We start from the raw sequence: 17,925 nt of genomic DNA on the forward strand, positions 1-17,925 counted from the left end.
ACTTCTGTATAACCTTACCATTTGACTTATGTGACCCTAAATCATTAACTTAGTTATAAATTCTCAGTGGACTTTATCTAGTGACCCTAAATCATTAACTAAGTTATAAACTCTCAGTGGTTTGTATCTGGTACACTCCCACTTCAAGAAATTCCCAAAGCACCATCAAGAATTAAGAAAAAATCTGGAGGTCTGTTTCTTCCACAATGACAGAATGATGGACCTGACAGTACTTTATGCCTCTGTACCTTTGTTATAGTAGCATAGACCTAGAGGACAAAAACTTGATTCCATCAGACTCTAAGATTGAAATACATACGTTGTTCTGGCATGAGCAATGGAGGACTTGGTTTTGCTTCACTGGGAAGTCCCTCTCCAACCTTGTTAACAGAACTGATACGGAACTGGAAGTATCTAGCTGGTCGAAGATTGGGCATGACGAAGAACCTGACAGGGGGAAGGATATCTTGTGGGTATGTCTCCCAGCCTTCATCTGGTCCTAGAGTTACACCTACAAAAAAAAATTTACATTGAGATCTAAATGGCTGTAGTTGACAAATTCTTAATCCAAAAAGATTACCTAATTGGTTTAATTGGCATTAATTCATGACATTTCATATTAAGTACAAGGTTTCCTTAAATTTCAAGTCATATGCTTTTTCATATTTAGCTCTGTTACTGTCAATGTTTCAAAGTCTTTTGAAGGGCTTAAGGTCCAAAATTTTAGCAAGCAAAAATTACAAAATCTATCAGACTCTAATCTGTAACCCTGAATATAATTTGCTTACCTTTATCAGGATAATAAGTGACCATCCTTTTCTGGAAGATATACCTCTCTATTGGTGTGTTACCATTTGGTCCTGGTGTAAATGATATATTGGCACTCTTCAGTGCAGTAGGTGGAACAGAAACTGAAGTAATAACTGGTGCATATGGTAATTCTGAAAGTACATACAGTAAAATTAAGGACTGACATAGTTAAGTAAGATAAGAAAAGTAACATTATTTATGATGAAAATATAAAAGGAACACATACAAAATGAAGTTATATGATAAACCCCATGTAAGCTGTTGGGTAATTCTTTGCTACTGTAGGATAAGTTAAAGGGCAAGTCTTCAAATAAAAAGTTAAAATGCAAATAAGACCTAAATCATAACTTTTGACAGAAACAGAAAATTTGTTTGTCTACAAAACTCTACATACCAATCACTTTGAGGTGGGTTGTTCTTGTATCATTACCCCCAGCGGAGATAACATCACACTGGTATTGTCCATCATCCCCACTGTAGACCCCTAAAATCTTCAGTGTACCATCTTGTTCAATGGATATCCTGTCTGATGGTGAGAGCTCTACCTGCTCCTGGTGCCATTTCCAGGTAACATCCACATTACTGTCATGTGATACAATACAAGGAAGGGAGGCAACTGAGCCTTTGACAACTTCTGTAATTGGTTGAGGAGGAGAGGTAATATGGGTTCTCTCTGAAAAAAAAAACAACCAAAGAACATTATGTTTTATATATTCATGATTTAAAATAAATAATAAAAAAACATTAATAATGAATATATGCCTTTAAAGTCTTGACATTGTTTTAGTAAAATAATTTCTTCTCTATTGGGACTTTCCTACTTTTCCACTCATTATAGCCCAAAATAAGATTCATCTTCATGTTTTATTAGTATATAACAGTAGTACATTACAAACAACATACAAACAAACTGAAGCAGAGTAAAAAAAATGAAATCACACTTTAACAAGTACTATCTTAGATAGCCGACAAATTTTCTCACTTTGTTCATGTTATAATATTTTATTTGGTGAACTGTGTGATCACTGTGCTATGTTTTACATTTCAATTATTTAATAGGTGTAACAAGTACATGTTAACAGTGTCCTCCCCATGATTTTAGGATAGTGCTGTAATAAGCGCACATGCCACAAATATAAATAAGTCCCACTAATGACCCACTTTGTATTTTAGGTATTATTTAACAATTGATCTGCGTATTCAAAATGTACTTTGCTGTTTAAATGTGTATGAATTATTCATAGGTAAATACTTTACCATTGCACTTCACTTTGAGTAATTATAGCTTTAGTACTGTTTTTTTTATTTTTTCTTTCTTACATTTAACACAAAAAATTAAAAAGATATTCTATCAAACTATGATAAGTAATTCTTCATAAAGATTTCTTCTAATACATATACACCCAGCAGATCCATTGGACTTTGTTTCAGGGCCTCTTTTGAATGTGATATTCATTTGATTAAAAGTATTCTCTATTAAACTCTTTTTCTAGTAACTTTCAATATATTTATAGATGAAGAATTATCTAATCAGGTACATGTACTAAACTACTATGATCTTGAAATTCGTATTGCCAAAAAATGCCAGTTGACAATTTTCAGGGAGCAAGAAGTATAGAGCTATAAAGATAGTAGCCAGGAAAAAAACATTTATCTTATACTTGTTAAGTTGACACAATAGTTGTGTTGTTTTGTTTGTTTGTTTGTTTTTTAATTATTATTATAAAAATGAAGTTTATTCATGACAGAAACCCCATCTACATTCTTGAAATCATGACTTACATCACACCTATGGTACTGTATTAGAATTTGGGAATTTTACTATTTATTTCCTAACTGATTTTCCTTCAAAAACCAAGTGTTCTTCAGAGCTGAAGCATGCGATTTGAAGGATGATACATATCAACAACATGGCAATGTAAACAAAAGACAACCATTTCCTTTTACTTTTCAAAGCGTTTAGGAAGTTAGGGAGAACACTGATGTAAGCTATTTTAATTATTCAATATAAAAAAGATTTTCAATACATAAACATGACTGAAAATATTCTGTACATCAATGCCTCTAATGGAGCCCTGAATTTCACGGTTGCTATCACTTTTGTCCAATGGAATACAAGGTTGTAAGCTCCATCAGTTATGTTGTCATGGTTCAGCATGATAAGAATCACATGATGTTAAAGCAAACTCAATACTGACTGCTTCAGAAAAAAAACTTACGATACACATTAAGGTGGGCCTCAGCATTCACACTCCCTTGGCTGTTTGAAGCATTACAATAAAACATGGCTGAGTCAGCTGTAACTGTGGTAACAATAAGTAGCTCTCCTGTGGCAAGGTTAATTTGGTAACGCCCACCTGTTGTTACTTCAGAATCAACACCATCCTTCCCTGTTACGGAGAAAAAAATTGTAAATTTTAAGTCATAACCAACCAGAAAAAGAAAATAGAAAAAGTAAGATAAATATGGATCAGAGACTAAGCCTATGTACATCTTAACAACAAGGTAACATAGTAATATACAAATTTGTGTACATGCACATGCTTATAGTCCTAACTAAACATTGGCATGCTTTTAGATTTAGAGCAAAAAAAAAAAAATGCCAACAAAAACCCTCCTTCATCATTAAGTACATTACAAGAAACTTATTCTGTAACATGCAATTTTATCCTGTTAAATGGGGACTTCTTATGAATACAAGACAGGCTGATTAACATATTAACAGATAAAGAGAATTAATTAAGTCCATGTAAAAATCAGATAGATCCTATTTGGTTGGCACAGGATAAATTTTATCCCACTGAATTTTTTGTTCCAATGTAATGTTTATACCATTTGTATAACAAATAGTAGAAAGATATTTTAAGCGGCAATGGATGGGTAAAAAAATGATTTCAAAGTTTCCTAAAAAGGAAACTAATTTTGTACAAAAAATTAAGAGATGTCTCCCTTTTTCAAAGCTTTCTATGTAATTTTGTTCTCTCTAACAGTTGCAGTTGATCAAAAAACTAACATCCAACTTTGAGAAAGAATCCAACTGTGATATTAAATGGATGAAAATGTTTTGAAAACAAAATTTGCAACCTACTGCTTGGTTCTTGCATTGACACCCTCTTTCGGATTGTTTGACCAGGTTATGCAAAATAACAAACTTTGGGGCAGTTAATGCGTGTTAATAAACCACAAAATAATTTCATTACTAATTGATTAAAGTCAAAATTAAAATCAAAGCCTTATTTAGTTTGGAAACATTTGAATTGCGGACTCAGGAAAGATCAACATTATGACATCACAGTACCAAGTTAAGTTTATGGAAAATAACTAAACTTGCCCAAATGAGAAATAAAGAATCAAATTCTAATACAAAGGAATATCCTATAGCTGTTTTTTTTAGGTAAGTCGGATAATAATTTTTTTCAACCCTCTTGGCATTTGAAAAAAAATTCAGAGAAGTACCACAAAACTTTTAAAATAATAGGTTATCACTTCTTCTATCTACTTTTTGAAATCAAATTTGTTTGTCAAACCGAGTGAAATAACTTCTATCCCTTCAGACAATACTGCTAGTAGCCTTCACTACTTACTTTTCTTCCAGATAATAACAGGTTTAGGTGCTCCAGTAACTTCACATGGGAATCTAGCATCTGCCCCTTCTACTAGCGTAAGGTTTTTGGGTGAATTAACAAAAGATGGTGGCGATTCTAGAAAAAAGTTCAGTCATTGTCTTATTCAGTTCGAAAGAGTTAACTAGAAAAAAAATTCAACTAAACCTATGAAATTTGGCATATCACAGAAAATAGTAAATTGTACATTATGAGTACCAGCTAGTCTATGTTGAAATCAATGATGTACCCCTTAAAGTAGAAAATAACATATTACATTCATCATAAATGCTGGATTTATCAATCAATGATGTACCCCTTAAAGTAGAAAATAACATATTACATTCATCATAAATGCTGGATTTATCAAAGATCTTTGTATATCACTTCATCAACATTGAAATGCTATTAGAAACCAAGAAGTTTGATCATGTAACAATTTTCTCCCAAATTATAATATGCATTATCCCTTTGATTTGATACTGGAAAAAAAAAACAAAATTATCATCTGCGTGAATTTTCCAGTGGTTACACCAATAAACCTAATAGGGTTTTATACGTGTCAACAATTTAATAACATAGTCTGCTGACATTTATGAGCAAGATTTTATTAAAATCAGTTAAAACTTGGTTATGTGAAGTAATCTGATTGCTTTCAATAATAATATAAAATGTGTTACTATTAACTATCCATCATTTATGAATATGCATTGATATGGTAACCTGTTTTTTTTTAATCCTAAAAACTGAGTATAAAAAGGTGAAAATTCACTGCTAGGATGGTAAGTTAAAATAATTTTATTTGCTAATAAATGTGATATATAAAAACTAACTGTCAACTCTGATCCATGTAGATTTTTTTGTTTCCCCAGCACTGTTGGTAGCAAAGCACTGGTACATTCCAGAGTCACCCAGGTCAAGACTAGTTATTTCCAAAGTTCCTTGTTTTACACTCAGTCTGAAAAAATATTTTCCATGAATTATTTTATGCTCTATGGAAGCACTAAATGAATTTTCTGAAGATAACCAATTTATTGACAATTACAAGGTACACTTAAAACATACTTGTTCTTGATACTGGATATAATCACAATATATCTTCAAGTTTAAGACACCACAAACTGATAAAATTGTTTTGACCCAAAAAAAACAATTTACTGTATTCTTCCCTGCACACTTTTTTTTCAACTTTTTCTTTGTTCCAGGAGGGGTGCAAGGTATACACCAAAACAATGAATTTCTAGATTTTTTTTCTGGAAACATAATTTTTGGGAATCAGAACCAAAGTCGTCCATGCAAGACAACATTGAGCTATTTTGTATTTTTGAGAACAGTTTTATGTGAAATAAACAAATAAAGTTTAACTGCTACTTAATAGTGGATTAATCCATCAATGCCATTTCTTAGTTTGTACGAAAAACCATGACTGGCTTCTTATTTTTCATTCAACACACGCCATCCTAATTATTGCATTTTAAATACCCATATCCAGCAGATCCCTGAAAGAAGGAGAAATAGCAATCCTTCATTACCTGCTATTTGTCACAGGTGTAACAGGTACAGCATTGAAATGCCATGTAATGGTTGGAGTTGGATTTCCTGTGGCTTGGCATTCAACTGTTATCGTCTCACCAAAATCTTTCTGGTATTCTCTTTGTACTGGAGATGTGATTATTGGTGCAGCTGAAACAAATCAAAACATTGTAAAATCAAAACTCAATGTTACATGTATTATGGAAATCCTTTCAAGTTTTTCACAATGATTATGTTGCTAAGATAATCAAAACTGTGTTAACGTAACATAGTATCTTCCCTTGGAATTTTCCAGTTCTTTTAAAAGCCTATACTATGATGAGAATATCAAGTAAGTCATTACTGAAAGAATAAAAATAATTTAAAGTGTTTCAAAGATAACCCTTGCTCTTCCTTCATTTTCTATATATAGAAATATAGAGTGCAAATCATAACAATAGGAACTAAAATTCAAATTATGATGGTTGTAATTTCAATTTCACCATTTATAAGATTTGTACTCAAGAAAATGTCTTTTTATCAATTGGGTGTAACAAGATATAATGTCAAAAATTAATGACAAATACTGCAATTCACAAGTAACTAAGGAAAAACTAAAAACTTCAGGGAATTTTTTTTAATAGGAAATTAAATTTTTAGAAGGAAATTTAAATAATCTAATTTCCACAGATACTAGATTAATAGCTACATTTTATCAATGAAGTACATAAACAAAGCAATTCATTTAAGTACTTTTAACAGTAAACAGAAAATGCATACCATTAACAGTGAGATGAGCTGATACTGTTTTTGTGTCAGTCTGTCCATTATTGGAAAACACTGCTTCACATTCATATTCCCCAGCATCAATAAGATCAGGATCTTTTATGGTTAAAACCCTTTTGTAATTGTCAAATATATATTTGGTATTATCTACTATTTCTGTTCTTTGAGAAGTTTTCCTGTACCATTTGGTTTGAAGTCCAGACAATGGCCTACAAGAAACAAAGTAAATTTCACAGCACTAGAAGTAGGTTTATGTATGTACAGGTTTAATTACTACTGTTACTTTGTATGTATTATTTTAGTTACTTCATGTTCTTTGTTGTTTTTGTCTGTTTTCCATGTCTGGTCTTTGTCCCTGGATTACATTCTTTTGATTTTCGCTAAAATCTTGGTTCCCTTGATTACTATTTCATACGATAAAACACGAGTTTTGAAATTCATTGGTGAACTGTCAAATTTTGTTCTTTACCTACTTAAAGTTTCTAGGAAAATATGTCAAAAATATGGTCAGGTCAAAGAAATAGGTACATTTTTTTTTTAGAAATTGGTTTAAATTAAACGAGGTAAGGACAAATATTATAGTATTATTGTGTGTTTTTTTTTCCTTATGGCTTAGTTCATTATTCCAATATGGCTAGCTGAATACCTCTTAACTTTATTTTTATAATCAATTTCTATTTTTTAGTTTGTTTTCCCAATATTCAATCCCTACAAATTACATTTTTTTTGGGCCAGCACTATATAGTTTTTGAAGTGGGTCAGAGTTTTCACTGGCCCCAAAAAAATTTTTAGACACCGAAAAAGTTATCTAACATTAAGTCATTGCTATTTTTGTCTAGGTTTAAAATCTCCTGCACACACTTATGACAACATAATATTAAGATTTATTGTATTAACAATAAACTTGGCAAATAAATATTTGTGACATTTGAAAAAAGTATGTGAACAAGGCAGATTCACTACAGACCATTACTTCAAAAGCTCTGAAATTATTCAAGCCCAACTGGTGGGAAGTAACCAAAAGAAAAAAAACTTTAAAATATAACTTTTAATATAATAGTAAATTCTTTTTTTGTTTCATCTCATTTCAGGTGCAGGGATAAGAATTACTAATGTATATAATGTATACAGTGAAACTTCTCCAAACCGGACCCTCAGAAAACAAATCTCCCCTTCAAACCGGCGGTTTTCAAAAGTCTCAGCCAATATACCTTAAAACCTGTGTGTTTTGTCTTCAATAGACTGGCCACCCCCTAAAATCGCACACTGGCCAGTTTTTCATAGTTTTAGTTACATATTTCAAATAAAACAACCTCTCAATTCCGGCCACCCGGTTATTGTTGACCTGTAAATAAGAAGTGTGTCAACAAAACTGTAAATGATTACGTAAAATTACGTAATTAATAATTCATTCACTCATCGGTTTGCATTTCATCAGTGGACAGATGATAATTGAAGGAGACAGTAGTTTAAACAAAAAATTTAATCCAGACATTACATTTTGTCACTGGCTGGCTGTTAATTGGTGTGTACACACGTCAGACAATCGGGGTCATTTAATGGTGCGATCTTTACAATCTTTTAACTGTCAGTTAATGTGACCTGTACCCGTGCCAAAACAATAAAGGGGTGAAATTATTAAACTTTGTTGATAAGTAATTTATGAAAACAATACAAATGATTAATTACCATCAATAGCCCTTTGATCTTTAATACACATTCTTTCAAAACCAAAAACATTTTTGTTGACAGTACCGTTAATAAAATCAAATCATTTACAAATGATGCAAGCTTTGAAATGTAATAAAAGGCCAAAAGTTTCGAATTGGCATTAAACATGTCTCGATCAACAAACAGACAAGGTGAAGGGTAATAGAACACATTAATGGAAACAGCTCTTGGAATGCATTGCTATTTTTCACAAAACCGGCCACCCCTATAAACCAGCCATTTCCTCTTGTCCCAGTGGTGGCCAGTTTGGAGAAGTTTCACTGTATAATAAAAAGTAACATGTCTGACCAAATAATAACAATATTCATCTATCTGCATATTATACCCTCACCTACAAAAGGGGTATAAACAGCATTCTTTACCTAATGGGAAAATGCTGCATAAATGTAGTACCAAAACTTTATAAACAACTTTACCTAGCATTGAAAATACATTCTAGTTGTACTTTAGAATCTCCTCTCTTGGCTGTGGTATTGTTTGGTCCAACAAGTAAGATGGGTAACTTAGTTGTTCCCTCTCCTGTGTCTAAAAATAGAACAAAAGGTACATACATGAACATATATTTATTTGAATTAAAAGTAGCATTTAATTATAGTACTTGTATGTTAATTTAAACAATACTTCCCATAACACTGCCAATTAAACAGTAAGTAAAAGATGTCTTGATGACTTTTGGGTGTCTGTTGCCTAAACAGACAAAAACCAATAAATTACAATCAGACTTGTTATCACAGATATCTGTCACATGTCGGTGGTTACTCCTTTTTAAAAGGTGTCCCCCTCCTGTTGAATTTAGGAAGAAAATAAACCCATTGGGAACATAAAAAGCTTGAATAACTGTGATTTTGGGGAATTTGCATGATTTTGCGAAAACTTTGCCAGGGGAAACAGACTGTATTCAGAGGTAAATTCAGGGTTATGAAATCACTGCATATGGTCACTGTGATTCAATATTTGAAAGTGACTGTGAGGCATATGCATAAAACAGATATGGAATTGTAATGTTGTGACACTAATAAAACCGCACACCGTTTAAGAATGACCTAGCATAAATGGTTTATATCAAACTGATGTAATAATAAAACACTAATATCCTAACATGAAATTTTAAATTTCCAAGTCAAATGACTATGACTGCAGAGAGAATATGCATGAAACGGATTCAGAATTGTGATGTAGTGGTGCTAATGCAACAGCAAACCAAATATGATTGACTTAGAACAAGTGGTTCATATTAAATTGACTTAATCAGTAAACATAGCAGAAAATCTTATTGTTGGTGCCAGAGCCGATGCCAACACCAGAAAAGCAATAACCATAGTCACCCTGGAGCTTAATTAAGGCATTATACATAACTCTTGTTAAAAATAATATAAAATATTGTTGAAGTTATTAAGTAATATATCAGTCCAGAAAAAAAGTAGAAGTTTTTTTCAAGAGGTAGATTAGATAATCTCTGTTATGACTAATTTATATTTGGCCTCTCTCAATTTAAGACAGTATGTGTATAAAATGCAATACCAAGAATATAAGACAAGATTAATGCATGATTCAGGATAATTGGAATGATACTATACACAAACAGCATAGAAGTAAGATGCAATCATTCCTTGAAAATGACAAGAAAATCTGACCTTTTTACGTGTTAGTGTATTTTGCCATGAGATATACATGCACTGGTCATACTTCTCAGATTTTTGTACAGTTCAAAAGAGTTACATGTATTATATCAGAAAAAAAGATTTCTTTTTGGATAGTAAGGTGCTTCACTTACCAGCGACACTTAACACAAACTGTGCTGAAGTTTTCTTGAGACCCATGTAAATATTGTATGCTTCTGCTGTATATATCTTCCCACTGTCTGATCTACTTGTACTTAGTAATACTAAATTGCTCTCTAATGTAATATGATGTTTCTGTGCCACAGGAGTCATAGGGGCATTACTAGCTAACCATGTAATAGATGGTGACGGCTTTGAGTTGATGGATGGGAGTTGAATGACAATACCATCTCCAGAATTTACTGAAATTGTTTGGCCTGCATGGGATTCAAAATCATCAATATCTGAAAAATGCAGATCAGATTAATGCTCTGAAGAGAGAAAATGATATTTATGAGGAATTATTTTCTCAGTATGTATTATTTAATTATAAACATTTTTCTTAATGCCTAATGTATTGAAGTATTAGGGTAATGATATAAATGTACATTGCATTATACTGTTCTATATGCAAAACTTATGGTTATCTCTGCCCAAAACTTTAAAATCTGAAAATATGTCTGCATGTAGTCTGTCTACATAATTGGCTTTTTTATGTATCTGACTATCCTCTAGAAAAAGATAATTGAACTTTAACGGCTAATCAGCCAGATACTTTCTGACATGTTCAATGGTTCTAAAGTCTCAAAGACTAAGTAGTGTGTTTTTTTTTAACATAAATGTAGCTTACAAGCTATCTCGATATGGGCTCCATTACTTCTTATAGCACCAAGGGAATTGTTAGCAACACATCTGTAAATGCCATCATCTGCTCTCTTAACGGACATGATTCGATGTGAATAATTATCGCTGTAATTAGTTATGTACTGGTTATCCTTCATCCATCTGTAAGTTGGGCGAGGAAAACTGTTGGTAAGGCAAGATATCACTTTAGCAGATCCCTCTGGTGATGCATTTTGTGACAGTGGTTCAGAACTAAATTCTTTTGGGGGGAATTCTGAAACAGAAAGCATTCTTTTTTTAATTGTTCACAACTAAGTCAACAATTTATGAAGCATGAACTGTTAGATCCTTTCCACCTTTTCAAATAAGTTATCATTTAAATATGTAACTTTCATTCCCTTATACTGTTGAGAAATTTATTAAAGTTGATTCAACACTTGTGTTTTGAAACCATTTGTTTTCACAAATCTATTTTCTGAAAAAGAGATATTGTTTCATTTTGTACCTCTGAAATGCGGCTGTTTCTCCAATTATATGTTTCCCAATTTGTCAAAAAAAAATTACTCTAAAATAATCCCGAGTAAGATAAACAATTTCCCAATTGGTAGTGGAAGGATAGAATATGATGTTTATGTTCAAAATAAACATAAAAAATTAAAAACTTTAATTAATTTAAAATTAATCACGTTAACTACAAATTCAAGGTTTGTTATTTATTTTTCCCAATTAAATTTCCCAATTTTAAAAAGAATTACACATTTTCCCAATAAAAAAGGGATGATGTAGTCTTGAAAAAAGCCAACAATATCAACGTGAAAAAATGCTAAAATAACTTAAAGATACCAAAAATGTATGTGTGTAAACCAATGGTTTGAGCAATTAACTTTGAAATCAGTTAATACATTGTGATATGGTTCACAAACAAAGGTTTTTTAACTAAAAATGTCTGTGAAATTTTGGGGCTTTTATATACTCATCCCATGAGAATGGTTTTACCAAAAAATTACTGAAAAAGATCATATATTGATGAATTCTGAAAGTTTAACTGAGTACCTAAGGCACTCTAAGATGTTGGAAATGCCTTTAGTGTTTCCTAGGAACCTGAGGCAACCTCTGGAAAGAATGTTGGTGTAGGGGTGGGGGAGGACATTAGCCTGTTATACATTAGCTGAGAAAGAATATAAAAAGAAGTTAAATCATTGCTATGAAACATTTTCATCATTACCTTTCAACTTACAATACCATGTTTCCTAGAGAAACCAAAAATCATTGAAATACAAGCAACTGGTGAACATAGCCCAAAAAAAAGCTGCCTAAAAATAATTTCAATACTGCCAGTCAACTCAGAATATCATGTTCATCTAATTAAGTAGCTTTCATCTTCATTATTCTTTTATAGCTAAGGAAAAAAATAACGAAAAAAAAAAGTATTTTTACCTGTATGTTCTATTTTTAGTACCAACATCCATGTCTTTTCTATTGGATAAACAGTTTAAAATGATTGATCAGTTTGTGCAGGATACCATATTGAACAATAAGGTCAACTTTTATTAAATTTTGTCGAATTGTTACAAATAATATTTTCAAAGTTGTTCAGGTAAAAAACAACCGAAAAAATTGATTTCACAGGCCGTAACTCTTACATCGTGTGACAAATTATTTTGACGCAGAGGTCCTTCTTTTCTTGGTGTATACTATTACCCCCATAGCATATTGCTCTAAATACCCTAAGGAATGATCATCTTAAGTTTCATTCAAACTGGTCAAGTAGCAATGACAATAGCTCACATGGCCACTAGGTAAGATGAGCTAAAAAGTTACTGTCCTTACAGAAAAAATCAAACATTTCTTTATACCAAACAAATAAAAATATACATGTATAGTCAAGGATTATTTTTCAGTAAAAATAACTTCATCTTTTCTGATAGTATTGAGCCATTTCTATTTTTTTTCTTAATAAAGAAGTGAATATAATCAGCTTATATAGTACCAGAAAAGCTGGATGCATTTTAATACATAACTCTGATTATTATCCAAATCGAAGCAAAGCATTTCTAAAATTGGAAAGGCAATCATTTTCTTTTCAGTGAATGCGACTGCATGGAGGGTATATTCCCACATTCTGTAAGTCTTCTCGGCAGAAGTACAGATCGGGCATAATGCCTGCCCTGGCCTTTTTGCAGACATGCATGCCCTTTTTCTATGATGCCCTGCCCTTTTCTGTTATAAATGTGCAATTTTTTTAAGCGACTATTGCAAGCCACCAACTTTGGTGTTTTTTCCTTGAGACTCAAAACAACTTTCTTGTTTATTAATAGTGCATAACCTATCTAATTAGCATAAAATTGTTAACCTTGGTTAATGGTATCGGTCAGTGGTCAGTGATTTGTACTAATGTGATTTATAATAAATTGATCATCTGGGATGTTTTAACTTTAAAACAACCAAAATGCAGACAAAAGATTAACATTTAAGGGAGTAAAATATAAAATTGTGGCCGAAATCAAAAGTTTGACATCCTTCTTCATGTCGAAAGTGTTTTAACTATTCTCATTTTTTTATTAAATTATTTACTACATTTTGATTTCGGATTAATTTTCCAGTTTTCTGTCTAAAAGGAGTAACAAAAACATGGAATCATGAAAGATAATTTTTGGTTTAACAATTTTGTTTCAAAATATATAATGAGAAATACAGTTCTTCTGATCTGATTGATATCAATATCTAAACTTGGTTTAATAGAAATGTTCTCCAATGTATACAAGCTCATGTGTGTTGCAGCTGTCTTACCTCGAAGTACAACTGAGGTTGAGAGAATTTTCTCTCGAGTAAAACTGATCAAAAACAAACATAGAAACAGACTTAAACAAGCTACATTGGAAAATTTAATACACATCAAATTTGACTGTGATAAAGACATGTTTGACTCATTTTTAGACAAAGCTGTTCATACTTTTTTAGATTGAAATAGAGGAGATTGTGCAATATGTCAGAGGAACTAGTCAGTCAATACTTTAAATACAGCTTTAAGTTCAATTTTATATTTTAAAATTTTGTAAATTAAACTGATATATTTTTAATCATATTGTTTTATTTCAGGTCTTGAACATATGTATTTCATATATGTATGTTATATGTCTTTAATATGATCTAAACTAGCCTAATGCACATATTACTGTATTCAGAAAGTGGCCTTTTTCAAATATGCTTACAAACTAGTGTCCTTTTTGGTTCTAGCACCCTGCCCTTTTCAAATCCTAGCTAGAACACTGTGTAGGGAACTGTAATACACCCACTTAATGGGGGTTAAAGGTTGTATTATCAACTGGGTTCAGTGTACTTATGGCAAGGAAAATTATTAATATCCCTAGAATGGTTAGCTTAAAAATAGCATCATGACAACTTCATTCTAGTTTACTACATAAAATGCAATTGCGAACCATACCACTTTCGATGATTCAATGCAAACCGAATATTCGCTTTTATTATTATGAAAATGAGGTAATCAGCTTATCAATACCAGAAAATTCTACCCAAAGACATTCGGACCATGACAACCCATAGTTCCTTACCAATGCCAGACATTCAACCTATACATATTTCAGACCATGACAAGTAGGAGATTGGTTTGGACAATTAAAACCTTATATCATAACAAATTTTACCATTTTGAAAGTTAATAACAACAGGGCTGACAAAAATTATTAATGGTACTTGAATTTATGATTCTTCAGGAGCATTTTAGGTTTCACCTTCCTCATACTATTTCTAGAATCTGTACAAATTAATTATACCTGTTAAAGCTGAAAAGATAGTTCAGAATCTGTCGGTCAATTGAGTGTCCGTAAGGATAAAAATGACACTTAACGTATGGTGAAGCTCACGAAATTACTGGCTTATACAGGCATATTATAAAAAAAAAACATAAGGAGTATTTCAGGGTATGACGAAATGCTGACTATCTGGTAAAGTATTCAAAAGTATACAAAGGGATTCTCAGGGTATATGTTGAAAGCAGATTTGCTCCTGAATTTTTACTATAATTGGACCAGCAGTCCGTGCAGGTCACAGTGTGCAGTCAAGAACTAAAAACCCTAATCGTCATAAATTGGACTCCATACAGACTGTCTGCTGAAAGGGTATGACCAATATAATTAGGTACACATATTGTTTGATATAACTGTGAATGATATTCTAAATGGCTGGCTACATGCACATGTACAAGTACATATTCAAGTAATACCTATATGGCACTCTTCACCAGCCCTCAATTTAGTGAAATGGTCGCATTGGCAACTTAAATAACGTTTTTGCGAAAAAACAATATTAAAGTCACCAATTGGCGACTTGACATAATATTGTCTGGCGACCAAAAAATCCGGAAAAAAATCATGTCCAAGCCAGTATTTTTCATATGTTACTCAATTGTCACCAGTATGTTTGAAAGTAACGAGATTTTGAAAACAATTTCAAGTGTGTCATCGATTGTTTCTAATTCCCCGTAATGGTGGAGAAAGTAAAACAAACACTTTTGACAAGTTTTTTAACGAACAAGGACACCAGACAACATGAAAAACTAAAACCAAAAACACACTAAAAATTAAAAAGTGAATGACCCGGACAAAATTCAAATACATGGTATTACTTGAACTTGTGATAACATTTTTTCTGGCGACCTAAAATTTGTGTTGGCCACTAAAATTTCAAGGTTGGTGGCCAAAAGACCACCTAGTTTCAAAAGGTACTTTGAGGGCTGTTCACGTACTCCAAAACAATTAGAGTGGGGAAATGCTCTCGGACCCACGTGGGGTCTGGGAGTAGGCCAGAGCGTCAACAGAGCAGCCCAGCCGCTAGTAGGACATACTCTGAGTTCTTCGCAGGCACAGATCCAAGGACTGGTGTACCGGGCATACACCTCCCTAAATCAGTAAGAAAAAAAAATTTCACCACAAGTTTCACCCCATAATATTTTTTGCCTTGCTTTGCACAGCATTCAATTTAATTTACACCCCTCTAAACTCAAATCCTGGATCCACCCCTGCTTCGGTCGGGTATCCTGAAGGCTGGGCTCCCCTACCTCAAAACTACCAACAGACATTTACTAACAGAATCCCTGTTAAGGGCGGTCGTGCGAGATCAATAAGGATAGTCAAGACCGTAAAAACCCCAAATCATCATACCTATATATATGCTATATGTAATTGACCAGTTTGATTTAGATTACAGGGATGCAAGTACAAATGCTATGTGTTGTGTGAGTGTGGTGCTGTGTTTTGTTTTATAAATCTTTTAATATTCTTGTATGCAAATATAAGGATCAAAGTGGAGGTTTCCTTGGACTGATCACCTTTCTTACCTTCAGACTGGGAGCGACAGTTGATACAGAGCAGGAGAATAATGAAAATTGCACGTGTGAAGCGGATTTCTCTGGGAACCAATGATAGCGTTATATAACTTGAAAGTTTCATTTTAAATTTTGTTTCTCGAAAATGCATAAAATCATAGTTGAAATAATTGCTTTCAGTATTAATTCAACAAAACTCCTTTATCCTCCACCATCGGAAGTTGTGATCCGCCATCTTGATAAATAAACTTGAAACATCGCATCTCAAATAACAAGAAAAAGTTTCTTTACGATAGAATATTTCACTTAATTTAGTTCCAAACTTATTAAGAATTCAAATGTTTGTCTGCTATGCACTTTTGTTCCCTTTTTTGTTTCAAATTTCTCCAAAATCGAAATATTTTAAACGAATTCCAATATTAAGTGCAATTCCGTCCACGTGATCAAAACAAATGTCGTGATTGGTGGAAAATAATGAGAAAAAGGTAAAAATGACTGTTTAGTGTGACTCAGGTCAGGTAAGAGAGGTGTCAAATCGTGTGAATCGTTTCACCCACTTGCTTATTATTGTTTAAAATATTTGATCTTACTATTAACAAGCAGTCAACGTACACTCCTGTTGATGAAGAATTTAAAAATATTAATAAAGTCGATTGAATCTGAAATTGAATCAATGAATATGACATACTTTTTAGGAAATTACATTTAAATCAAGGCTTGCATATATTATATAATTACAGAAACATCGAAATTCGTGTTTTATGATAAAAACAATCCAAACCTTTCCAAAATTCAATCATTAAACTTATTTGTATTTAAACTGATTAATTGTATATGAGAGAGTAATCAAGGGAACCAAGGTTATATATAGCGGTAATCAAAAGAATATAATCCAGGGACAAAGACCAGACACGGAAAACAGACATACACAACAAAGAACATAAAGTAACTAATGTCATACATACAAAGTAACAAAAGCAAACGAGTAACTCGGACTCCACTAAAAACTGGGAGCATGGACCATGTGCACCGGTAGGGTAAGCGTCCTCTACTTTTCTAGAAATACCCGCCGAGTTGCTCATAAAAAGTCAAGTCCGGGGTAGACAAACGAGGAAAGGAAAACTATGACTCGTTGAATAAATCGGTTTTCATGGTACAAATGGATACACCATGACGATCCACGAGTTCATGATGACGACCATAAAACTTCTGTAGTGATGACTTCAATCTTGTAGCTACTTCACCTTGTTCCAGAAGCCAATTTGTTAGAGTTCTAACACGATACAAATAGTCTGCGTAGTTTCGGCAAGCTCTGGCATAACATATGAGTTGTGATATGAACACTCCATACGCAGGTGCTGAAGGGATGTTGCCACAGATGAAAGGAAACTTGACAATTCTGAATGAAAAGTCATCACGTTTGTCGTAAAGTTTGGTCAATAGTTTTCCTTTACCACCGATTTCTAAGTGTAGGTCAAGATATGAGGCTGACTTCACATTGTCTGTAGTATCCTTTATCTCGAGTTCTTTGGGGTAGATGCAATGTATCAAATCCCCGAAATTAGGATTGTTGAAAGGTAATACGTCATCTATATAGCGGAAACTGAGATTAAAGGATCTAGCCAAACGATATTCATTCTTTCGGATCAGATCAGCTATGAAGTCAGCCTCATAAGAGTGAAGGAATAGGTCAGCA

At 32.7% G+C, this 17,925-nt stretch overlaps 1 protein-coding gene across 2 annotated transcripts in view; it reads right to left on the bottom strand.

Annotated features, from left to right (window-relative positions):
• LOC148618679 (protein sidekick-2-like) overlaps positions 1 to 16,686 on the bottom strand; it is a 39,857-nt gene extending 23,171 nt beyond the window's left edge. For both annotated transcript variants that reach the window (XM_088577820.1, XM_088577821.1), the window contains exons 1-12: positions 16,242 to 16,686; positions 10,893 to 11,159; positions 10,216 to 10,506; positions 8,858 to 8,966; positions 6,705 to 6,919; positions 5,945 to 6,095; positions 5,246 to 5,370; positions 4,395 to 4,511; positions 3,030 to 3,200; positions 1,205 to 1,483; positions 789 to 941; positions 320 to 511 (exon numbers count right to left, since the gene is read on the bottom strand). In XM_088577820.1, coding sequence (XP_088433946.1) covers positions 320 to 511; positions 789 to 941; positions 1,205 to 1,483; positions 3,030 to 3,200; positions 4,395 to 4,511; positions 5,246 to 5,370; positions 5,945 to 6,095; positions 6,705 to 6,919; positions 8,858 to 8,966; positions 10,216 to 10,506; positions 10,893 to 11,159; positions 16,242 to 16,380 — 2,209 coding nt within the window. In that variant the 5' untranslated portion in view covers positions 16,381 to 16,686. The remainder of the gene's footprint in view (positions 1 to 319; positions 512 to 788; positions 942 to 1,204; positions 1,484 to 3,029; positions 3,201 to 4,394; positions 4,512 to 5,245; positions 5,371 to 5,944; positions 6,096 to 6,704; positions 6,920 to 8,857; positions 8,967 to 10,215; positions 10,507 to 10,892; positions 11,160 to 16,241) is intronic.
• Between the last annotated feature and the right edge of the window lie 1,239 nt (positions 16,687 to 17,925).

Source organism: Perna viridis, chromosome 4 (genome assembly GCF_037379345.1).
Source record: "Perna viridis isolate PV_CMFRI_1.1 ecotype Kerala chromosome 4, ASM3737934v1, whole genome shotgun sequence".
NCBI lineage: Eukaryota > Metazoa > Mollusca > Bivalvia > Mytilida > Mytilidae > Perna > Perna viridis.